Consider the following 22,286-nt stretch of genomic DNA (forward strand, 5'->3'; position numbering starts at 1 on the left):
AATTCCTGCCAAAAGGTGGTGTCATCTTTTCATTTGAACCAACCTATTGTGGTGCCTGCGGCTACTCGTGACTTGGAAGACTCCAAGTTGCTGGACGTAGTCCGGGCTTTGAAGATTTATGTGACCAGAACGGCTGGAGTCAGGAAGACTGACTCGCTGTTTATCCTGTATGCACCCAACAAGCTGGGTGCCCCTGCTTCAAAGCAAACTATTGCTTGCTGGATCTGTAATACGATTCAGCAGGCTCATTCTGCGGCGGGATTGCCGCATTCTAAATCAGTAAAAACCCATTCCACAAGGAAAGTGGGCTCTTCTTGGGCGGCTGCCCGAGGGGTCTCGGCATTACAGCTTTGCCGAGCTGCTACTTGGTCAGGGTCAAACACTTTTGCAAAATTCTACAGGTTTGATACCCTGGCTGAGGAGGACCTTGTGTTCGCCCATTCGGTGCTGCAGAGTCATCCGCACTCTCCCGCCCGTTTGGGAGCTTTGGTATAATCCCCATGGTCCTTACAGAGTCCCCAGCATCCACTAGGACGTTAGAGAAAATAAGAATTTACTCACCGGTAATTCTATTTCTCGTAGTCCGTAGTGGATGCTGGGCGCCCGTCCCAAGTGCGGACTTTCTGCAATACGTGTATATAGTTATTGCTTTATAAAGGGTTATTGTTATGAGCCATCCGTTGAGTGATGCTCAGTTTTGTTCATACTGTAAACTGGGAATGGTTATCACAAGTTGTACGGTGTGATTGGTGTGGCTGGTATGAGTCTTACCCTGGATTCCAAAATCCTTTCCTTGTAATGTCAGCTCTTCCGGACACAGTTTCCTTAACTGAGGTCTGGAGGATGGGCATAGAGGGAGGAGCCAGTGCACACCAGATAGTACCTAATCTTTCTTTAGAGTGCCCAGTCTCCTGCGGAACCCGTCTATTCCCCATGGTCCTTACGGAGTCCCCAGCATCCACTACGGACTACGAGAAATAGAATTACCGGTGAGTAAATTCTTATTTTTACCATATGACAGCTGAGTTCCTTTATTTACCTGAAATCATAAAGTTCATGAGTAACAAAATATATCATTCCAGTATGATGGTTTCTCAAATATTTTCCTAGCAGATTTCATTGTAATCAGTGATCTGTGACATAGGGAACGCTGTATACTGGAAAATGTCATCACACCCTCTGGGTATATGTGTATGATTTACTCCCACATGGCGACACACACTATTGACAGTTGCCATAGTTACGGCCAGAAAAGAAGAAGAATACTGGAAAAGGTCTCAGAGGAGGTGATGCAATCCATTACCTGTACACATAGAGATTGCTAGCTCATTACAGAAATCAATAGACTTGGTGGCGCTATCTATTCTGGCAGTGGATGTCTGGTTCATGGAACCCAGTCTGTAATAAATAACAGATACGCACGGGTATATATCTTCCTGCCACACTGCTGGTCCAATAAACACTTGCACTTGATGAGTCAAAGAAGGAACCATAATAATGAAATAGTTAACAGTCTAGGTGACAACGTGATGCAGCTCTTCCTTTCCTTCGAATCTTCAACCAGGAAAGGTCTATTCTTCTGCAGAGCTGGATGCAGGTTTGGACTGGCCCACAGGGGAACAGGGGAAACCACCGGTGGGCCCTGCTGCCTGTAGGCCCTCCTCCTCCACTAGGGATCAAGTTCCAGACTATCCTAGTGCACTGGATTTATGCATAATACATATGTTACATTATACTGCACAATAATTTGGTTTTTTATATATTTACCGAGGGGCACAGAACATGTAATGGTTAGCCAAACCTCTGTGGTGCCTGGCCACGCCCCTACTGGAACCTGGCTACACCATTAAGCATGGGCGCCTACAGCAGCATTCCCCAGTCCGACCCTGGCTGGATGGAAGCCAAATGAGGGGAATGCTGATAGTGTCCTTATTTCCAACTATGGGATAGAGCAATTGTAGGGCTTATCTGTGCGTGTTACCAGAGCCGGCCTTAGGCATAGGCATACTAGACAAATGCCTAGGGCTAGGGCATTTGGTATGCTTTGGGGCACCAGCAGCTTCTGCTGATTAAAATGATATGCGGCATGCATATATTCTGTGTGTGACTGCGGCTGTATCTGCATACGAAATGCTACGTTGCAGTGTATTCCTGGAAATCACTGTAATGTAGCATTTCGTATGCAGATACAGCCGCAGTCGCACACAGAATATAGGCATGCTGCATATCATTTTTATCAGCAGAAGCTGCTTGTGCACCCTAGCCACATAGTAATGCAATTAAGATGTATTTTCATAAACAAAAGGCGCCCGGCGTTAGCAGAGCTGCCAGCTGACTCATGCCAGGCATCTCCTGTAGAACTAGTGTCGGTGCTAGGGGGCACCAGCCAAAATCTTGCCTAGGACATCATATTGGTTAGGGCCGGCTCTGCTTGTTACCTGGATGCCAGTCTGTAGATGACTATGTAACCTGAGGGTTCCTCCGATAGCCGATATTTTTGCAGATGATCTAATGCTGCGTCCGTGACAGTGGATGACGGAAGCCTATATGCACAAGATGAACCCTGCGGAACTAGCTTACATTCACAGTAGCGGCTGCAACAACCGACTGCATTGCGTCCACCTCTCAATCAGCCCCCAAATCTTGGGTTGAGGACATTCATCACTGCACTTCCACTAATTGGAGCCGGGACAAGCAATGTGTGTTTTGTTTTCCATTTTAGCGTTAGCTGTTTCCCTGCTTGGTTAGGTGATAAATGCTTCTATTGAGTGTTGTTGGTGTATTGATATGTAGCCGGGGCTCAGTGTCACATACGGTAACTAAAGACGGAAATGGCGAATTGATCCCATGCTGTTCAGTAAGTGAAAATAAGTAACACACAGAAAACATCTGTTGCAAAAAGCAGATCAATGTCTTGAGACAGCTCCTGCCATATAGGACTACTCAGCTGTATTGTCAGATATGTCAGCTGTTGCAGAAGATATAAGAAGATATAAGCGCTGTCCACATGTTATTGTTTTGCTGGAGACATAGGGGGCCATTCAGACCCGATGGCACGCTGCATTTTTTCGCAGCCGTGCGATCGGGTCTGTAGTGCACATGCGTGTGACCCACAATCCGCAGGCGCGTCGACCGCCGGCGCCGAGCAGCTCCGAAACGAACTAAGAAAGCGATCGCACCGGCCATCGCAAGAAGATTGACAGGAAGAAGGTGTTCGTGGGTGGCAACTCACCGTTTTCTGGGAGTGTCCGGAAAAACGCAGGCTTGGCCCCGGTTGTTTCCAGGGAGGGTTCCTGATGTCAGCAACATCTCAGATCATCGCAGCGGCTGATTAAGTCCTGGGCTCTGCAGAAACTGCACGAACTTGTGCAGTTCTGCACAGCCGATCGCACCCCTGCACAGCGTTTACTCCCTCCCCTGTAGGCGGCGATTACCTGGTTGCAGCAGTGCAAAAAATAGCCTGCGTGCGACCAGGTCTGAATTAGGCCCATAGGCTGAATTATTCTAAACACATGGATGCGGGGTTCACAAATAGATTTTGTTTCTTTGGTATGCTGTCGCTCTTACTGAGTAGTTCATGGAGTTTAGATAAAAGTTATGTAAAAACAATGCACAGACGGTATGATCATCTTTTACTGAGCCCACCCACATGCAGGTGACAGCTCACTGACAGTTTGATTTGTGACAGCCCCAGTCTGGGGGCCCCGTGGAAATTGTGCTATGGGGCCCACAAAGGTGTAGCTACGCCCCTGTTTCTGTGTCTCAGTACACAGCCACTATCAGTGGCACGCCCGCAACCCTATCATAACATGCCCTTAAGATGGAACGTCTGCTTAGCCACCACCCTGTCCCGGAACGCCCTATACATTTTCCAAACATTTCTGAGACTGTGCGATTGGGCTCTGTATCAATGGATAAACAATGTTGTGATTGACAGTCATTAGGTTGATACGAAATGGTCTACAGATGGCGTTGCCTACCGCATCCAAGCACCGGAATGTATTACATTTACAGGGCTTGATGCACACGCGGTAAGTGGCCAAACCTCAAAAAAACACATTTTTAGCATTGCTACATTCCACCCAGAGAGAGAAAGATTGGGAAGAGAGAGAGAGAGAGAGATATGGGGAAGAGATAGAGAGATACAGAAAGAGATAGGGAAGAGATAGATAGATAGGGAAGAGAGAGAGAGATATAGGGAAGAGAGAGAGAGCGAGAGAGAGAGATATGGGGACCAGAGACACAGAGATGGGGACAAGAGAGAGAGATTGTTAGGGTCTCCTGCTCTGTGCTGCCACGTCATCATGGCAACCGGGAGACAAGTGCTAGCGGAGTAACCTGAGCGTAGCTGATACTCCGGTTCGGGTCTTTTGCTGTGCAGTGGTTACAGGCTCTGTGCACGGCAGGGGAACCGGTGCTGTTTTTTGTGCTCACAGTCTGTGAGGTCTGAGTGGGGCGTGGACAGCACCTGCTATATAAACCCTCTTCTCAGGTTAGGCAGATGCTGCTGAATCTTTGTTGGTTAGTCAGTTCCTGAAAGCTAGCTAGTACAGTGTAAACTTTGTATTTGTTTGTTGCTTACTGCAAATAGGCCTTGGGATTTGGTATTACACTCTGCCAATCCAGACCTAGCAGTAAGACTGGAGTCAGTCGTTTAACCTGCTGGGGTTCTTTTGCTACTCTGTGAACCTAGCAAGTTTGCGGCTGTATTCTCAGACTTGCCTGCCAAAATCCTTTCTCACTGTGCAAGGTGTTCAGGTGTCAGTTTAGTGGCAGTAAGCTGAACCAGTGCACTGCAAGTGAGGACTAGGATTGTGGAGACTCTCCTTGTGTCTATTATTCCATCTCTGACCAAGGAGTTTACTGCCACACCCGTTGGTAACCCTTTAGGGTTTTGCTGTTGCCCTTAGCAACAGCATTTCGGGTTCTCTACGTATTAAATCACTACATCTCGCTTCTTTCCATCTGAGCATTCCTAATACTAGGGAGACACCCAGTTTCTTAGCCTTTGGGCTTCTCTGTTCACTTTGTGTTTATTTTGTTACCCTATCACCTTCTGTGTATGTAATGTCATATTCCCCAGTCTGTCTGTGAGTTCATTTGTTTTGCATCCCTCACCGTTCAGACACCAGTACATTCCTGCTGGCACTGGTGTGCATAACAGAGATATGGGGAAAAGAAAGAGAGATAGAGAAAGAGATGGGAAAGAGAAAGAGAGATAGAGAAAGAGATGGGAAGAGATAGAGAGATATGGGGAAGAGAGAGCGAGAGAGAGAGATATGGGGACCAGAGATGGGGAAGAGAGAGAAAGATTGGGAAGAGATAGATGGGGAGAAAGATGGGTAACACACAGAGAGAGAGAGAGAGAGAGAGAGAGAGATGGGTGTAATCCCTGGTTACTATTAGGGAGCTATATTAGTATAAAGTATATGTGTATGTGTAATGTTAATAGTGTTAATTTGTATGCTATAGTACAGTGGAGGGGGAAGAAGCTGCTGGACTGTCCCCGTGGCGGCATCGTCCGCATGCCACAGCTGGGGAGCGGGAGTCACGAGCAGTTGGAGAGGAGGTTATAGGGGGGCTGCTGGTGCGGCAATTGGGGGAGAGCCAGTAGCCTGTGAAATAGTGAGGAGCAGTGACGGAGGACAGGGGGATCTCTTACCAGTAAAGGAGGTGACCCCTGTCGAAATCAGTTGTGGGGATCAGTGAAGTGTGGGGATTGCTGACACCCGGAGCTGCCGCGGTGGTAGACGCGTGAGTGAGGAGAGACTACAGTCCAGGATGGACAGCGCCTTACCTCTCTCTGCCAGCACTGATTGCATAGGAGGCCAGGAGAGTGAAAGTGTGGAGGGCTGGAGCGCCGGTCAGGCAAGTCGATCCTCCAAATTCAGCGGCTGGTAGAAGTAGGGACAGCCTCCCTGAGGAATCGAAGGGGCTAGGCTACAGCACAGACCCATAGACCCAAATTCGGTGTGGTATGACTGGGTGAGTGACCATCCCTCTGGAGCAGCCATTCAGCATAGAGTTGGGGGAGTGGCCTAGTCGCAGAGGGAGCGCAGCAGCTGAGAAGTGGGGTTACGTAAACTCCCACTATGCACTATACAACCCCAGCTGCATGACACTTATCAATGTAGCTACAGGAGTGGGACATATAACCTTAGCTACAGGCATTGCTTATAGCAGAATCAGTTATTTAGCTGCTGAATTCAATTATACAGTATTATAAAATGATGCTGATATTTAGTGAAAGGATTGAATACATTAATAGTAACCGTTATATAGAATATTGGCCGAGATACCATACAAGGGACTGCTGAAGCCTTTGCTATACGTGACATACTGGACAATTGTAAGACATATTAAAGGTTACAGCTTCCCATATAGATACTACTGCATATGTTATTTATATCATCTGTTGGAGGCTGCATAGTACAGAAAAGGACATCTGCTGCAGTCACCAGTCCGTGAGAAACAATTTGGTGACTAGTTAGACAGAAGACTTTGTTACATATAAAAACTTCCCTTTGGACAGCTAGAAAGGAAACATAAGTAACAGTCGCAGTCTAGCAGACACTGAATTCTACATAGCTGCAAGTCATAATTTATTGGATAGAAAATGCTACAACAGTAAACAAAGGCTCGCATTATCCTTTCTGTACCAGAGAGAACTGATACTTCAAAGACAGTGCCGGAAATTATTAAGGGAAAGTATCTACAGCCTATTCAATCCACAGTTAGAGCAACAGACGGGAATATCGGCTCCTTGGACCCCATTAATATTCAGTAGAGACTACCTGATATGCTATTTATAGCAGGATTGCAACATTGTAATGAAAATATATCCTTCCAGATACTACTATAACTCTAACTCAGGAACCCAGGGCCCCAACGAGTGCACTAACAGGACAAGGGTAGCCGGGTTATTTGTTGCCGTAGAGAAGGCGGAGAGTTTTTTTTGTGTTGCATGCATTTATAATTGTATAGGCACACTAAGGCAAATAGTTTAGAAAGGGAAAAAGGAGTATATTAAGAAATATATTTACATATTCATATATGGCTATGTAATGTTATTAAATATTTATTACTGTGACATTGAAACTACTATACTTACCATTCTTCCTGGTGTTGCTGGAAGTCGTACGGAGACAGCTGGAAAAGAGAACAGGTATATTAAAGTCAAAGAGAAGTTGTATTTACATGCACATGAATATATATTGAAGAATCACCTTATTAGGGGATAGGGTTTACCCAAGCAAGCCCAACCAAAATAATCTCATAGCTTGGGTGGAGGCACATTTAGGATAATCAATCAATAGATTAGTGTGGAAAGAGGGTTACATTTATGAGTGTAATGTCAAGTCTCCAAGGACTTTCCATAGAGTCTTTTGAAGGGGTCGCTCTAAGTCAGGCATGTCCAAACTGCGGCCCTCCAGCTGTTGAGAAACTACACATCCCAGCATGCCCTGACACAGCTTTAGCATTCTCTGACAGTAAAACTGTGTCAGGGCATGCTGGAATGTGTAGTTTCTCAACAGCTGGAGGGCCGCAGTTTGGACATGCCTGCTCTAAGTGGAATGTATTAATCATGAATAGAATCCTCTCAATTGTCTCTCTGTCTCGTTTACGGAAATGATGTTGGATCATTACAATGGGTTTCCTGCTCGGTCTCCAATGAGTTACCTCTGGGTGAAACATGTCACTCTGATGTAGTGCTAATAAAAGGATTTCCTTTATCATATCAGCCCTGAGTGCATATGTTTTGATCATCCCTGTTTCCAAGACATTAAATGGTTGTAATTTGCTCTTTCTAACCCCTGATCTTGTCTCGATCTTTATAATCGCCTTGATAATCTCAACAATGGACATGATGGTCGCTGAATGATTGACTGCCAAATAGTCAACGTTATATCTATTTTTGATCAAATCCTTGATCCCGGAGAATCCGAGTGTATTGAGGGCTGAGGATAACCCTTGGAGGTCACATCGTTCTGCAATGACTGCTGATCTGAATAGCTCAACTCTCTTTCGAAGATCAGAATCCTTTCCAAAATGTTTGTACGATCTGATATGTAAGATACTTCTACCGGAAAGGAATTCTTGTCAACCAAAAAAGAATGTCTTGAGAGTGATGCTGTTACATATATTTCGGATGTGTTGAAGTTTGAAAATACACCCAGATAAATTCTAATAGAACTGAAATTATAGCGGATTGTATTCAGGAGCCAAAGCCAGGTTTCGTCGTCATCGATCAACACCTTAATGAAGAGATGACCTACGGGGGACAATACACTTTGACACAGCAATAACACATTACTATAGAGACGAATCCTTTCGTCTCTCGTTTTGGTCCAATTGATCTCTGCGTCACATGTGATAAGCTCAATCGTTGAACATCCGCAAATTCTCTGGATGAGCGTCACAGATGCATCATCACATAAGTCCGTACTTGCACAAGTGCCATCAAACAAGATAGTAAGGTTCGCACTCTGGTCTCTATTGGTCAACGAACATATCCGTGAATACTCCTTGGGGAAGTGAATCGTCCCTCGTTGCTCTACCTGGCTTTGTTCTTTCATGAGAGAGTTATAGAAGAGATTAGCAGTAGGAAATATGACTGAGATTGCGTCCATCATACTACAAGATAATAATAATAATAATAATAATAATAATAATTTTATTTATATAGCGCTCTTTCTCCAACTGGACTCAAGGCGCTTTACAGACATCAAAAACAATACACATGATACAGAGGATTTGAGTAATACAACAATAGACAAGCAACACAGACATAAAAGAAAAACCTTAAGCCCACAGAAAGCATAACGCAGGATTGGTGTAGGTATTTTGGGTAATGACTTCAAAGGGTTGTGTATTCCACCCTCATAGGTACCAAGTGCAGCAGCCATCTTGGGCGCTCCGCGTAGGATTACTCAGGGTGGAATAGTCTACCCCTAGAAGAGATGACACAAAATGGGGGTGATTTCAGAGTCCATGTATTTTTCATCCCATCCACAAGTGTACCATATGGGGCAGCCATGTTGGGCGCACTTTGAAGGTTACACTGTGGGAGGTGAGCCATACAAGGCCAAGTTCATATATTGGAAAACTGATGCTTATGTAGTCGTATGATGTACCCTGCATGTAGGGCACAATGGAAAGGTGTGCAATCAGTGGAGGTAAACATTACAGGAAAAACACATGGTGGGGTGGAAGCGAGCAATGAAGAGGAAAGAAAAACAAAAACACAATAGCAGGTAACTAGTGGCCGAAGTAGGAGTGGGATAACATTTTGATCAGATCTTAGTACGGCTGGGAAGGAGAATGTGGGGGGCATACTCAGACGCAATGGTGATGTCCCTGCTGATCCTGGTCCTCTTCCCCCATTGTTCCCTGTTCATCTTGATGGTTAGGCCCAGGGGCAGACTTGATGTTCTCAGCCAGAGAGGTGGTAAGCCTGGTCTTGGTGTTCTCATGTTTGAGGCGAGGAGAGGCCACATAAAGTTCCAGAGTATTTAGGTTGTAATGCAGTCGTTTGTTATCTTATTAGTTTGTTTGCCTTCTGTTTTCCTTCGGTTTAACACAGGTATAACACTGCTATTGATATTAGCTGCCACTTAATAACTAGCCACTTCATATACTAGCCACTGCAGCGTCCTAATGGGCCTGGCGTCCTATGCTGTACTGGTTAAGTAAGTCTCCAAACACAAGCTCCTTGTGATTACAACCCCCTCCCCCACACAGCAACCCTCCTCCAAAAGGTGTAAATCAACTACCAAATGTGAGATCACTAAACCACCACAGCAGATGCTACAAGCCGCAAGATAGCCCTGGTAGATGAACTGGTTCTTCTGCAGAAAATGGCCAAGAAACCTGCAACCGTAGTGACAGTCAAAGATCTCAGTTTTCACAGTTTTTGCTGACTACAGATATTAATCCACTTAACAATTTACCAAATATATCCTTTAGCTAGAAACAGTGGTCAGCCCTCTGCATTAGTTACCATATATGCTTTAGCTAGAAACAGTGGTCAGCCCTCTGCATTAGTTACCATATATGCTTTAGCTAGAAACAGTGGTCAGCCCTCTGCATTAGTTAGTCAGCCCTCTGCATTAGTTACCATATATGCTTTAGCTACAAACAGTGGTCAGCCCTCTGCATTAGTTAGTCAGCCCTCTGCATTAGTTACCATATATGCTTTAGCTAGAAACAGTGGTCAGCCCTCTGCATTAGTTAGTCAGCCCTCTGCATTAGTTACCATATATGCTTTAGCTAGAAACAGTGGTCAGCCCTCTGCATTAGTTAGTCAGCCCTCTGCATTAGTTACCATATATGCTTTAGCTAGAAAGATCCTTCTGCTAGACACAGGACATGTTGTGGGCATGTCCCCTGATCACGGAGTGTATTAAGGAACGACCAGATTTTATAATGACTCGTTCTATGGATGCCATTCACTCTCAGAGAATAACTGGTATCAACTGGTTGTTTTGGCTGCAGAAGAAGAGGCAGCTCCTGAGGGTTTACAGATATTTTCTGCACTGAGGTTATACTCGGGATAGACAATGTTTCAGCCCATTTTGTGAAGATCTTGTCCAATACAATCAGCGGCTTATGTGGATGGCAGTCAACATGCCTGATGTGATCTCTCATACTTAATGCCTGAGGTAATTTTTGCCTACTCCACTCAGTTATACAAGATGACGCAATGTACATTTCGTTGGCTGGGAAAGCTTCAACTGAGAGATCCATTTTATGTGGATTAGTAACGAGAGATTGTGGCCCTGTCAGACTATCTTTGTATTGCTGGATACTTGTTTGAAGTATGGACATCAATGGAGTGTATCCGCATATATCCCATACAAATTTATAGGAGAGGTAGTTGTCGTTCTTTCTTGTGATTATATCAGAACGATTCCTTTCCTCTGGGTTACACACGATAATGTACCAGAGCCTCTGCAGTTTGCTATCTAGCAGCAACATCTCACAGAGGGTGGTGATCAACACTATGAGGTCATCAATTCGCAAATCAGGGGTTAAGTACTCATACGGGAGGAGATTTGACGATAGTTCTTCTTTTATTGTAACCTGAATCCTAGGATGAGACAAAATCATGCGAATGGGGCTCAAGTTCTCATGACTCATCGTGTGAAGATAGAGTGAGAGCCTGTCCATGATAATAGAAATTCCTATAGTCCTCCCACTCACGAGTTCTGATGACATGTACAGTAATAAATTGACACAAAATGAGTACATGATGAGAAGAGGACTCCAAGTGAGAAAGCTTGTTACGTAACCAACTACTGAGTCTCTATCACCTTCAGCGATCATGAATCGAGCCATACTCTTTTCGTTGGCCATCATAGTTTGGAATAGCAAGGACCCAGTGACAGAAGCCCCGATTCTCTGTATCTCATCATTGCTCCAGTACCGAAGGTTCACCTGTCGAATCTCTTGAGATGTTAGGGTAGCATCACGGATTTGAGCACAGGTCAAAGGTTCTTCGTCATAAACAAGTTTGTTCTTTGAGCTGATTTTGATCTTAAGTAATTTCTGGGTCTCCGAATTTAAATACTCGTCAGGATCTAAGTCAACGATGCAACATTTATTTCTAATATGCAAGTGCAGAACCAGATCGTCATTACCGGTTGTCTCCTGGTTACGGTAATGATCCTCAATGAGAGAGAATAGCATCAGCATACCGGTCTGGTAAACAAAGTTTGTGTCTTGACATCCTGATGATGATAAGTTTGAGAAGTTGTCGGTAGATAAGACTGCATATCGGCTAGCTCGACCGTCTCTTGCACTGCTGTAACTAACCTGCGTTGAACTCTCATGTAATCGGTGATTTATGTTCACACTCGCCACAATAGGCGTCAGTGCTTGCAATACAGGGAGATCGAATCGAGCTCTCGTACTTGCAAAATCCATGGCTATTGTCCATGCAACCTCCTCTGTGCCGAATATCCAAGTACATAGCATGGATATTCTGATAGCTCGACGAGCTGCCCGTGACAATCCATCAACCTTGTGCAATGATAAATTACTTTTCTCACTAGTAGTTGAACCAAAGTAAGGGATCCTCATTTTGGTATGTGCAGATGACAACGAATCCAATTGAGCATTAGCGGGTACCCTTGCCCAGATGTGGGCATGATTCCCTTGCTTACACTCATAACACATCATAGATCGATCCACTTGAAAAGTGACACTACATTCTAAAATATCAGGTACCTCGAGTCCCTTGATAGGTCTCCCTAAAGCCTTATTGAACCAACTCACACCCCGCATCACCATAGCAAGTCGGACACTGCACGTAGAGCAGAAATTCGCCCAGGTGTTATTCCGAGATGTATTGCTGAGAACGGTAACTAGTCTTTTACACTGATTACTTTCGTAATTAGTTATTTTTGCGATGAGGGGGATTGCAATCTCTGAGAAAGATGTCGCTTGCATTAGGACTGTCTTCGTCGTATCCACGAGTTTTGACATCTTACACTCACCGGTGGGTGTCAGCTCGATAATCGCGTGAGCTACTCTGGGCATGATGACATCCTGGTCCAGAAAAAACCTCGACACCTCCTCATCTTCCAACGCTGCATTTGCATGGAATAAATCCTTCAAGGCTGGATTCTTCGCCCCACGAAGCACATAAATTTGCGTTATATCCTCGACAATCTTTGAGAGGGTGAGCGTAGAAGGATTTATTCCATGCAAATGCAGCGGTGGAAGATGAAGAGGTGTCGAGGTTTTTTCTGGACCAGGATGTGGTAGAGATAGAGATAGATGGGGAGAGAGATGGGTAACACACAGAGAGAGAGAGAGAGAGAGAGAGAGAGAGAGAGAGAGAGAGAGAGAGAGAGATGTGGAAGAGAAAGAGAAAGATTGGGAAGAGATAGATGGGGAGAGAGAGAGAGATGGGGAACACAGAGAGAGAGAGAGAGAGAGAGAGAGAGAGAGAGATGGGTACCAGAGACATAAAGATGGGGAAGAGAGAGAGATATGGGGAAGAGATAGGAGACAGGGAAAGAGATGGGGAAGAGATAGATGGGGAAGAGAGAGAGAGAGAGATATGGAGATGAGAGGGAGAAGGACAAGAGAGAGAGAGATGGGGACCAGAGAGAGAGAGAGAGAGAGAGAGAGAGAGAGAGAGAGAGAGAGAGAGAGAGAGAGATGGGGATGACATAGAAAGAGAGGGGACAAGAGAGAGATAAAGATGGGGAAGAGAGTAGAGAGATAAAGTGAGAGAGATGGGGACGCGAGAAAGAGATGGGGACCACAGAGAGAGAGATCAGGATGAGAGAGAGATATTTGGGGATGAGAGGAGAGAGAGATGGGGAAGAGAAGAGAGAGATAGTGATAGGGCAAGAGAGAAAGATGGAGAAGAGAGAGGAGAGAGAGATGGGGATGAGAGAGAGAGAGAGAGAGAGAGATTTGCGGATGAGAGGAGAGAGAGATGGGGATGAGAGAGAGAGAGAGATTTTAGTTTTATTTTATGGCAAGGAAATGGACTGGGATTCTGGGAAGTCTGACTGGTAATGTATGGAGTACTTTCGCAGACGATATATTACACTGGTGAGCTGCCTCCTGTTGCAGACGTACCTGTAAGTGAAATGTAGACTGTTACTTGTTTCAATAAAAGAAATGTTTCCATGTAGCACAGTCTGCACTGTATTTCTAAATCGTGGCATTCATTTTATCCACAATAAGTTTTAGTATCGATATCAGGCCTGGGATCACCAACCAGCAATGTAAGTATGACAACAATTTGCTGCATTGCTGCAAGCACTGTAATTAAATCATAGGCATGCAAGCTGATTGCTCTGGCTTACTGCAACAGTGCATACTATCAGAGCATACTTGCCTACTTTACATTTCTCCTCTCTGGGAGAAGCCCGGGAAGGAGACGCTGCAGGAGACTTTGGGGGGCGGGGCCAGGCTGTGACATCATCAAGCTCTGCCTGCTTTGGAAAACGCTGCGCTTTGCGAGTCCGCGTGAAGGGGATGGGCTAAAGTGACCCAATTTGCATCATTTTAATCCCTTCCTCCACCCCACGGACCCGCGAATACGGGTGATTATCTCTCCATCCTGCCCGCATCACTAGGGTGCGAGCAGGATGCGGGAGACCTGCCTACTCTTCCGGGGGTGCGGGGGGCTACCCCAAAAAACGGGAGCCTCCCGCAGCTTTCGGGAGAGTAGGCAAGTATGTATCACAGGTGCCGAGAGGGTGGGGGGAGGGTACTAATTACCTGGGCCCAGGTCTGACGGAGGGGTGCCGAGAGGGTGGGGTTGAGGGTACTAACTGAATGAGGGGCCCAGTGGGGGCCCAAGTCGTCCAAATTGCACCGTGTGTACATAGCTTGCGATACCGATGCGCGGCCCCGCAGGATCGGTATTGCAAGAAAAAAATAGACAATTTTGACTATCTAGTACAAAGTATAGTAAAAATCGCACATAGCCAATATCGCACCGTGTATAGACAATGGGGGTCATTCCGAGTTGATCGCTAGCTGCCGTTGTTTGCAGCGCAGCGATCAGGCTAAAAATCTGCACTTCTGCGCATGCGTATGCGGCTCAATGCGCACACGCAACGTACTTTCACAAAAGCCGATGCAGTTTCACACAAGGTCTAGCGACGCATTTCAGTCGCACTGCTGGCCGCAGAGTGATTGACAGGAAGTGGGTGTCAGATACAAACGCGGGCGTGCCTGGAGAAACGCAGGCATGGCTGGCCGAACGCAGGGCGTGTTTGTGACGTCAAAACAGGAACTAAACAGACTGAAGTGATCGCTAGCTAGGAGTAATAGGCCCTACACACTTGTAGATAATACTGCACGATTTGAACGATCTCGTTCAATAATGAACGAGAACTCGTTCAAATCGTGCAGTGTGTATATACCAGCGATGAACGATGCGCGGCCCCACGCTCGTTCATCGCTGGTCTATCATTGCTGATACATGCAAGTCAATCTGAACGATACCGACATATACAATGTGCGGTATCGTTCATTGTGTATGTATCAGCGATGAACGATACTCACGATCCTCCGTCCCGCCGCCTGCACGCCACGCCCGTCCGTCCGTCATCAGAGGAACTCCCGGCCGTCACTGAAGAGGAGCGCAGCCGCAGCACAGTCAGCCGCAGCATCGTGGAAGAGGAGCAGCGCGCCTTCGGTAAGTATAGCACAGTGTTCCCACTGGCCACCAATGTATAAAACACTGGCCACCAATAACACACTGGCCACCAATGAATTTAATAAAAACCACTGTCCAGCAATGTATATAATATATCCCCTGCCCACCAATGCATTATGTCCCCCGGCAGTGTGCATGCAGCATGTGTTCTCAGTACACAGCATATCAATATGCATGCTGTGTACTAGGAACACATGCTGCATGCACACTGCCGGGGGACATAATGCATTGGTGGGCAGGGGATATATTATATACATTGGTGGGCAGCGGTTTGTCCCCCGGCAGTGTGCATGAAGCACACCCATGGATTCTACGAGGACAAGGGGACCGAGCCTCGTGTCAACATAGGTAAGTATGTATGAATGCAAGTGTGCATGTATGTAATAAAGTTGTACTGTCACGGTGTGTGTGTACTGTTTTTATTTGGGTATTTTTCTTGTAGTAGAACTACAGGTACCAGCGGGCCCGTTTCCCCCCCGCATGCTGGTACTTGTGGTTCTCCAAGTACCAGCTTGCGTGGGAGGCTTGCTGGGACTTGTAGTTCTGCTGCAAAAACAATATTCTTTTATTTGACACAAGGCTATCAGCCCCCCATCCGCAGCCCATGGATGGGGGGGACAGCCTCGGGCTTCACCCCTGGCCCTTGGGTGGCTGGAGGGGGGGACCCCTTGATTTAAGGGATCCCCACTCCTCCAGGGTACCCCGGCCAGGGGTGACTAGTTAGTGATTTAATGCCCGGGCCGCAGGGACCGATATAAAAGTGTCCCCCGGCTGTGGCATTATCTCTCTGACTAGTGGAGCCCGGTGCTGGTTCCAAAAATACGGGGGACCCCTACGCTTTTTGTCCCCCGTATTTTTGGCACCAGGACCGGACGCAGAGCCCGGTGCTAGTTGTTAAAATACGGGGGATCCCATGTAATTTTTCCCCCCGAATTTTTACAACCAGGACCAGCTCAAAGAGCCCGAGGCTGGTTATGCTTAGGAGGGGGGACCTCACGCAATTTTTTTCAGTTTTTTTTTAACACTTTTGTGCCGTCCATAAAGTCGAATCCAGGACGCACACTATCGTCAATTGGTCCGTTTTTCGACAGCGGGACTGTCGAATCCGTTTTTTATTGAATATGTTGAATTATTGACATATTGTCATTATGGGGTATTGTCAGTGGCGGATCTTGCCACGGGCAAGCAGGACTTTTTCCCAGGGCGCCGCCTTCTGGAGGGCGCCGGCGCCTTCCGGAGGGCGCCGCACCATGGCAAGATCCACCACTGTGCAGAGTGCCCCCCAGCAGTGCCCCCGCGCTGTGCCTATCCCCGCTGTGAGAAGGGAACCAGACGCTACGCGTCTAGTTTCCCTTCGTGGCGCTGGTCCCCCCCTGCCCCGCTGTGAAGGGAATCAGACGCTAAGCGTCTAGTTTCCCTTCATGGAGAGGACCTTTGCTGTGCGGTGCGCGATGACATCATTGCGCACCGCACAGCATTGTAGCACAGACGCTAGGGGTCATAATTGACCTCTAGTGCCTATGCTGTGCTATGGGGGAGACGTCATGACTGACGTCTCTCCCATCGATCCGAGGAGAAGAGGGGAGGTCTGCAGGTCTGGAATCAGGAGCGGGGTATAGTAAGTATACTTTGTTCTTTTTAAATTTCCTTTCAGCGGTGCTACAAATGGGGGCGTGACTGACCACGCCCCCGCATTAAGCCACGCCCCAAACTTTTGCCCAAGGCGCCACAAGGGCAAGAACCGGCCCTGGGTATTGTGTATAGAATTTTGAGGGAAAAAGTGTTTTTTATCCCTTTTTTGAATAAGGTTGTAATATAACAAAATGTGGAAAAAGTGAAGCATATATAAATATATATTTACACAGGAGCAAAGGACTGCCACTCCAGGAAAGCAGAAATCAAATCAAATCACAGTTATATACACATCACTGGGCTAATCTGCTTTATTAAGGTACGTTTTTGTATTATATATATAACAAGTTAAAACTAAATCACGCAAATTCACGTATCCTGTAGTGTCAATTTTTAAACAGGCTTCTGATTTTCATCCACTGAATGATTTCCCTGCAGTGTCCTCCCGATAGAGCCGTACCACAAGTTCAATGATGCACATTTAGAGAAAAACAAATGGAGGGCGCAGGAAAATGAGTATACAACTAATAACTCTTTTAATACGAGTATATGTGTATACATACTAGAGATGAGCGGGTTCGGTTCCTCGGAATCCGAACCCGCCCCAACTTCAGTTTTTTTTACACGGGTCCGAGCGACTCGGATCTTCCCGCCTTGCTCGGTTAACCCGAGCGCGCCCGAACGTCATCATCCCGCTGTCGGATTCTCGCGAGGCTCGGATTCTATCGCGAGACTCGGATTCTATATAAGGAGCCGCGCGTCGCCGCCATTTTCACACGTGCATTGAGATTGATAGGGAAAGGACGTGGCTGGCGTCCTCTCCGTTTATAGAGAAGAGAGTGAGACTAGAGTAGAGAGAGACACAGTATTTACTTTAGTAATTTTGGGGAGCATTAGGAGGAGTACTACTACTTGCTGAAGTGATAGTGTGACTGTATATCTGACTTGTGGGGGAGACAGTGGGGAGCAGTTAGAGTCTGAGAGCAGGAGTACATATTTTAACGTACAGTGCACACTTTTGCTGCCAGAGTGCCACACTGCCATTGTGACCACACTGACCACCAGTATATATTGTGATTGTCTGCTTAGGAGTACTACTTGCAAGTTGCTGATAGTGTGACCAGTGACCTGACCACCAGTTTAATTAATCACCACCAGTTTAATATATATATATATATATATATATATATATATAATTGTATATAATATATATATAATTGTATACCACCTACCCGTGTTTTTTTTTTTTTTCCTTCTTGATACATACTACTATAGTAGCTTATTGTAGCAGTCTGCGGTGCTGCTGAGCTGACAGTGTCCAGCAGGTCCGTCATCAGTCATTACATAATAAATATATATACCTGTCCGGCTGCAGTACTAGTGATATTATATATATATATATATATATATATATATTAATTTCATCTCATTATCATCCAGTCTATATTAGCAGCAGACACAGTACGGTAGTCCACGGCTGTAGCTACCTCTGTGTCGGCAGTCGCTCGTCCATCCATAATTGTATACCACCTACCCGTGGTTTTTTTTTTCTTTCTTCTTGATACATACTACTATAGTAGCTTACTGTAGCAGTCTGCGGTGCTGCTGAGCTGACAGTGTCCAGCAGGTCCGTCATCAGTCATTACATAATAAATATATATACCTGTCCGGCTGCAGTACTGGTGATATTATATATATATATATTAATTTCATCTCATTATCATCCAGTCTATATTAGCAGCAGACACAGTACGGTAGTCCACGGCTGTAGCTACCTCTGTGTCGGCAGTCGCTCGTCCATCCATAATTGTATACCACCTACCCGTGGTTTTCTTTTTCTTTCTTCTTGATACATACTACTATAGTAGCTTACTGTAGCAGTCTGCGGTGCTGCTGAGCTGACAGTGTCCAGCAGGTCCGTCATCAGTCATTACATAATAAATATATATACCTGTCCGGCTGCAGTACTAGTGATATTATATATATATATATATATATATATATATATATTAATTTCATCTCATTATCATCCAGTCTATATTAGCAGCAGACACAGTACGGTAGTCCACGGCTGTAGCTACCTCTGTGTCGGCAGTCGCTCGTCCATCCATAAGTATACTAGTATCCATCCATCTCCATTGTTTACCTGAGGTGCCTTTTAGTTGTGCCTATTAAAATATGGAGAACAAAAATGTTGAGGTTCCAAAATTAGGGAAAGATCAAGATCCACTTCCACCTCGTGCTGAAGCTGCTGCCACTAGTCATGGCCGAGACGATGAAATGCCAGCAACGTCGTCTGCCAAGGCCGATGCCCAATGTCATAGTACAGAGCATGTAAAATCCAAAACACCAAATATCAGTAAAAAAAGGACTCCAAAATCTAGAATAAAATTGTCGGAGGAGAAGCGTAAACTTGCCAATATGCCATTTACCACACGGAGTGGCAAGGAACGGCTGAGGCCCTGGCCTATGTTCATGGCTAGTGGTTCAGCTTCACATGAGGATGGAAGCACTCAGCCTCTCGCTAGAAAAATGAAAAGACTCAAGCTGGCAAAAGCACTGCAAAGAACTGTGCGTTCTTCCAAATCCCAAATCCACAAGGAGAGTCCAATTGTGTCGGTTGCGATGCCTGACCTTCCCAACACTGGACGTGAAGAGCATGCGCCTTCCACCATTTGCACGCCCCCTGCAAGTGCTGGAAGGAGCACCCGCAGTCCAGTTCCTGATAGTCAGATTGAAGATGTCAGTGTTGAAGTACACCAGCAACACCCAGTTGCTGGCGCTGGGGAGGAAATTGACAAGGAGGATTCTGATGGTGAGGTGGTTTGTTTAAGTCAGGCACCCGGGGAGACACCTGTTGTCCGTGGGAGGAATAGGGCCGTTGACATGCCTGGTGAAAATACCAAAAAAATCAGCTCTTCGGTGTGGAAGTATTTCAACAGAAATGCGGACAACATTTGTCAAGCCGTGTGTTGCCTTTGTCAAGCTGTAATAAGTAGGGGTAAGGACGTTAACCACCTCGGAACATCCTCCCTTATACGTCACCTGCAGCGCATTCATAATAAGTCAGTGACAAGTTCAAAAACTTTGGGCGACAGCGGAAGCAGTCCACTGACCAGTAAATCCCTTCCTCTTGTAACCAAGCTCACGCAAACCACCCCACCAACTCCCTCAGTGTCAATTTCCTCCTTCCCCAGGAATGCCAATAGTCCTGCAGGCCATGTCACTGGCAATTCTGACGAGTTCTCTCCTGCCTGGGATTCCTCCGATGCATCCTTGCGTGTAACGCCTACTGCTGCTGGCGCTGCTGTTGTTGCTGCTGGGAGTCGATGGTCATCCCAGAGGGGAAGTCGTAAGCCCACTTTTACTACTTCCACCAAGCAATTGACTGTCCAACAGTCCTTTGCGAGGAAGATGAAATATCACAGCAGTCATCCTGTTGCAAAGCGGATAACTGAGGCCTTGACAACTATGTTGGTGTTAGACGTGCGTCCGGTATCCGCCGTTAGTTCACAGGGAACTAGACAATTTCTTGAGGTAGTGTGCCCCCGTTACCAAATACCATCTAGGTTCCACTTCTCTAGGCAGGCGATACCGAGAATGTACACGGACGTCAGAAAAAGACTCACCAGTGTCCTAAAAAATGCAGTTGTACCCAATGTCCACTTAACCACGGACATGTGGACAAGTGGAGCAGGGCAGGGTCAGGACTATATGACTGTGACAGCCCACTGGGTAGATGTATGGACTCCCGCCGCAAGAACAGCAGCGGCGGCACCAGTAGCAGCATCTCGCAAACGCCAACTCTTTCCTAGGCAGGCTACGCTTTGTATCACCGGTTTCCAGAATACGCACACAGCTGAAAACCTCTTACGGCAACTGAGGAAGATCATCGCGGAATGGCTTACCCCAATTGGACTCTCCTGTGGATTTGTGGCATCGGACAACGCCAGCAATATTGTGTGTGCATTAAATATGGGCAAATTCCAGCACGTCCCATGTTTTGCACATACCTTGAATTTGGTGGTGCAGAATTTTTTAAAAAACGACAGGGGCGTGCAAGAGATGCTGTCGGTGGCCAGAAGAATTGCGGGACACTTTCGGCGTACAGGCACCACGTACAGAAGACTGGAGCACCACCAAAAACGCCTGAACCTGCCCTGCCGTCATCTGAAGCAAGAAGTGGTAACGAGGTGGAATTCAACCCTATATATGCTTCAGAGGTTGGAGGAGCAGCAAAAGGCCATTCAAGCCTATACAATTGAGCACGATATAGGAGGTGGAATGTACCTGTCTCAAGCGCAGTGGAGAATGATTTCAACGTTGTGCAAGGTTCTGCAACCTTTTGAACTTGCCACACGTGAAGTCAGTTCAGACACTGCCAGCCTGAGTCAGGTCATTCCCCTCATCAGGCTTTTGCAGAAGAAGCTGGAGGCATTGAAGGAGGAGCTAAAAGGGAGCGATTCCGCTAGGCATGTGGGACTTGTGGATGGAGCCCTTAATTCGCTTAACAAGGATTCACGGGTGGTCAATCTGTTGAAATCAGAGCACTACATTTTGGCCACCGTGCTCGATCCTAGATTTAAAACCTACCTTGGATCTCTCTTTCCGGCAGACACAAGTCTGCTGGGGTTCAAAGACCTGCTGGTGACAAAATTGTCAAGTCAAGCGGAACGCGACCTGTCAACATCTCCTCCTTCACATTCTCCCGCAACTGGGGGTGCGAGGAAAAGGCTCAGAATTCCGAGCCCACCCGCTGGCGGTGATGCAGGGCAGTCTGGAGCGACTGCTGATGCTGACATCTGGTCCGGACTGAAGGACCTGACAACGATTACGGACATGTCGTCTACTGTCACTGCATATGATTCTGTCACCATTGAAAGAATGGTGGAGGATTATATGAGTGACCGCATCCAAGTAGGCACGTCAGACAGTCCGTACTTATACTGGCAGGAAAAAGAGGCAATTTGGAGGCCCTTGCACAAACTGGCTTTATTCTACCTAAGTTGCCCTCCCACAAGTGTGTACTCCGAAAGAGTGTTTAGTGCCGCCGCTCACCTTGTCAGCAATCGGCGTACGAGGTTACTTCCAGAAAATGTGGAGAAGATGATGTTCATTAAAATGAATTATAATCAATTCCTCCGTGGAGACATTGACCAGCAGCAATTGCCTCCACAAAGTACACAGGGAGCTGAGATGGTGGATTCCAGTGGGGACGAATTGATAATCTGTGAGGAGGGGGATGTACACGGTGATATATCGGAGGATGATGATGAGGTGGACATCTTGCCTCTGTAGAGCAAGTTTGTGCAAGGAGAGATTAATTGCTTCTTTTTCGGTGGGGGTCCAAACCAACCCATCATTTCAGTCACAGTCGTGTGGCAGACCCTGTCACTGAAATGATGGGTTGGTTAAAGTGTGCATGTCCTGTTTATACAACATAAGGGTGGGTGGGAGGGCCCAA

The 22,286-nt window shown here is 46.4% G+C and overlaps 1 protein-coding gene across 2 annotated transcripts in view; it reads right to left on the reverse strand.

Annotated features, from left to right (window-relative positions):
* Positions 1–22,286, reverse strand: part of GCSH (glycine cleavage system protein H) — a 169,519-nt gene that overhangs the window by 34,113 nt on the left and 113,120 nt on the right. For both annotated transcript variants that reach the window (XM_063945778.1, XM_063945779.1), the window contains exon 4: positions 7,112–7,149. In XM_063945778.1, the coding sequence (XP_063801848.1) occupies positions 7,112–7,149 (38 nt within the window). The remainder of the gene's footprint in view (positions 1–7,111; positions 7,150–22,286) is intronic.

This window comes from Pseudophryne corroboree, chromosome 11 (assembly GCF_028390025.1).
Source record: "Pseudophryne corroboree isolate aPseCor3 chromosome 11, aPseCor3.hap2, whole genome shotgun sequence".
Lineage (NCBI taxonomy): Eukaryota > Metazoa > Chordata > Amphibia > Anura > Myobatrachidae > Pseudophryne > Pseudophryne corroboree.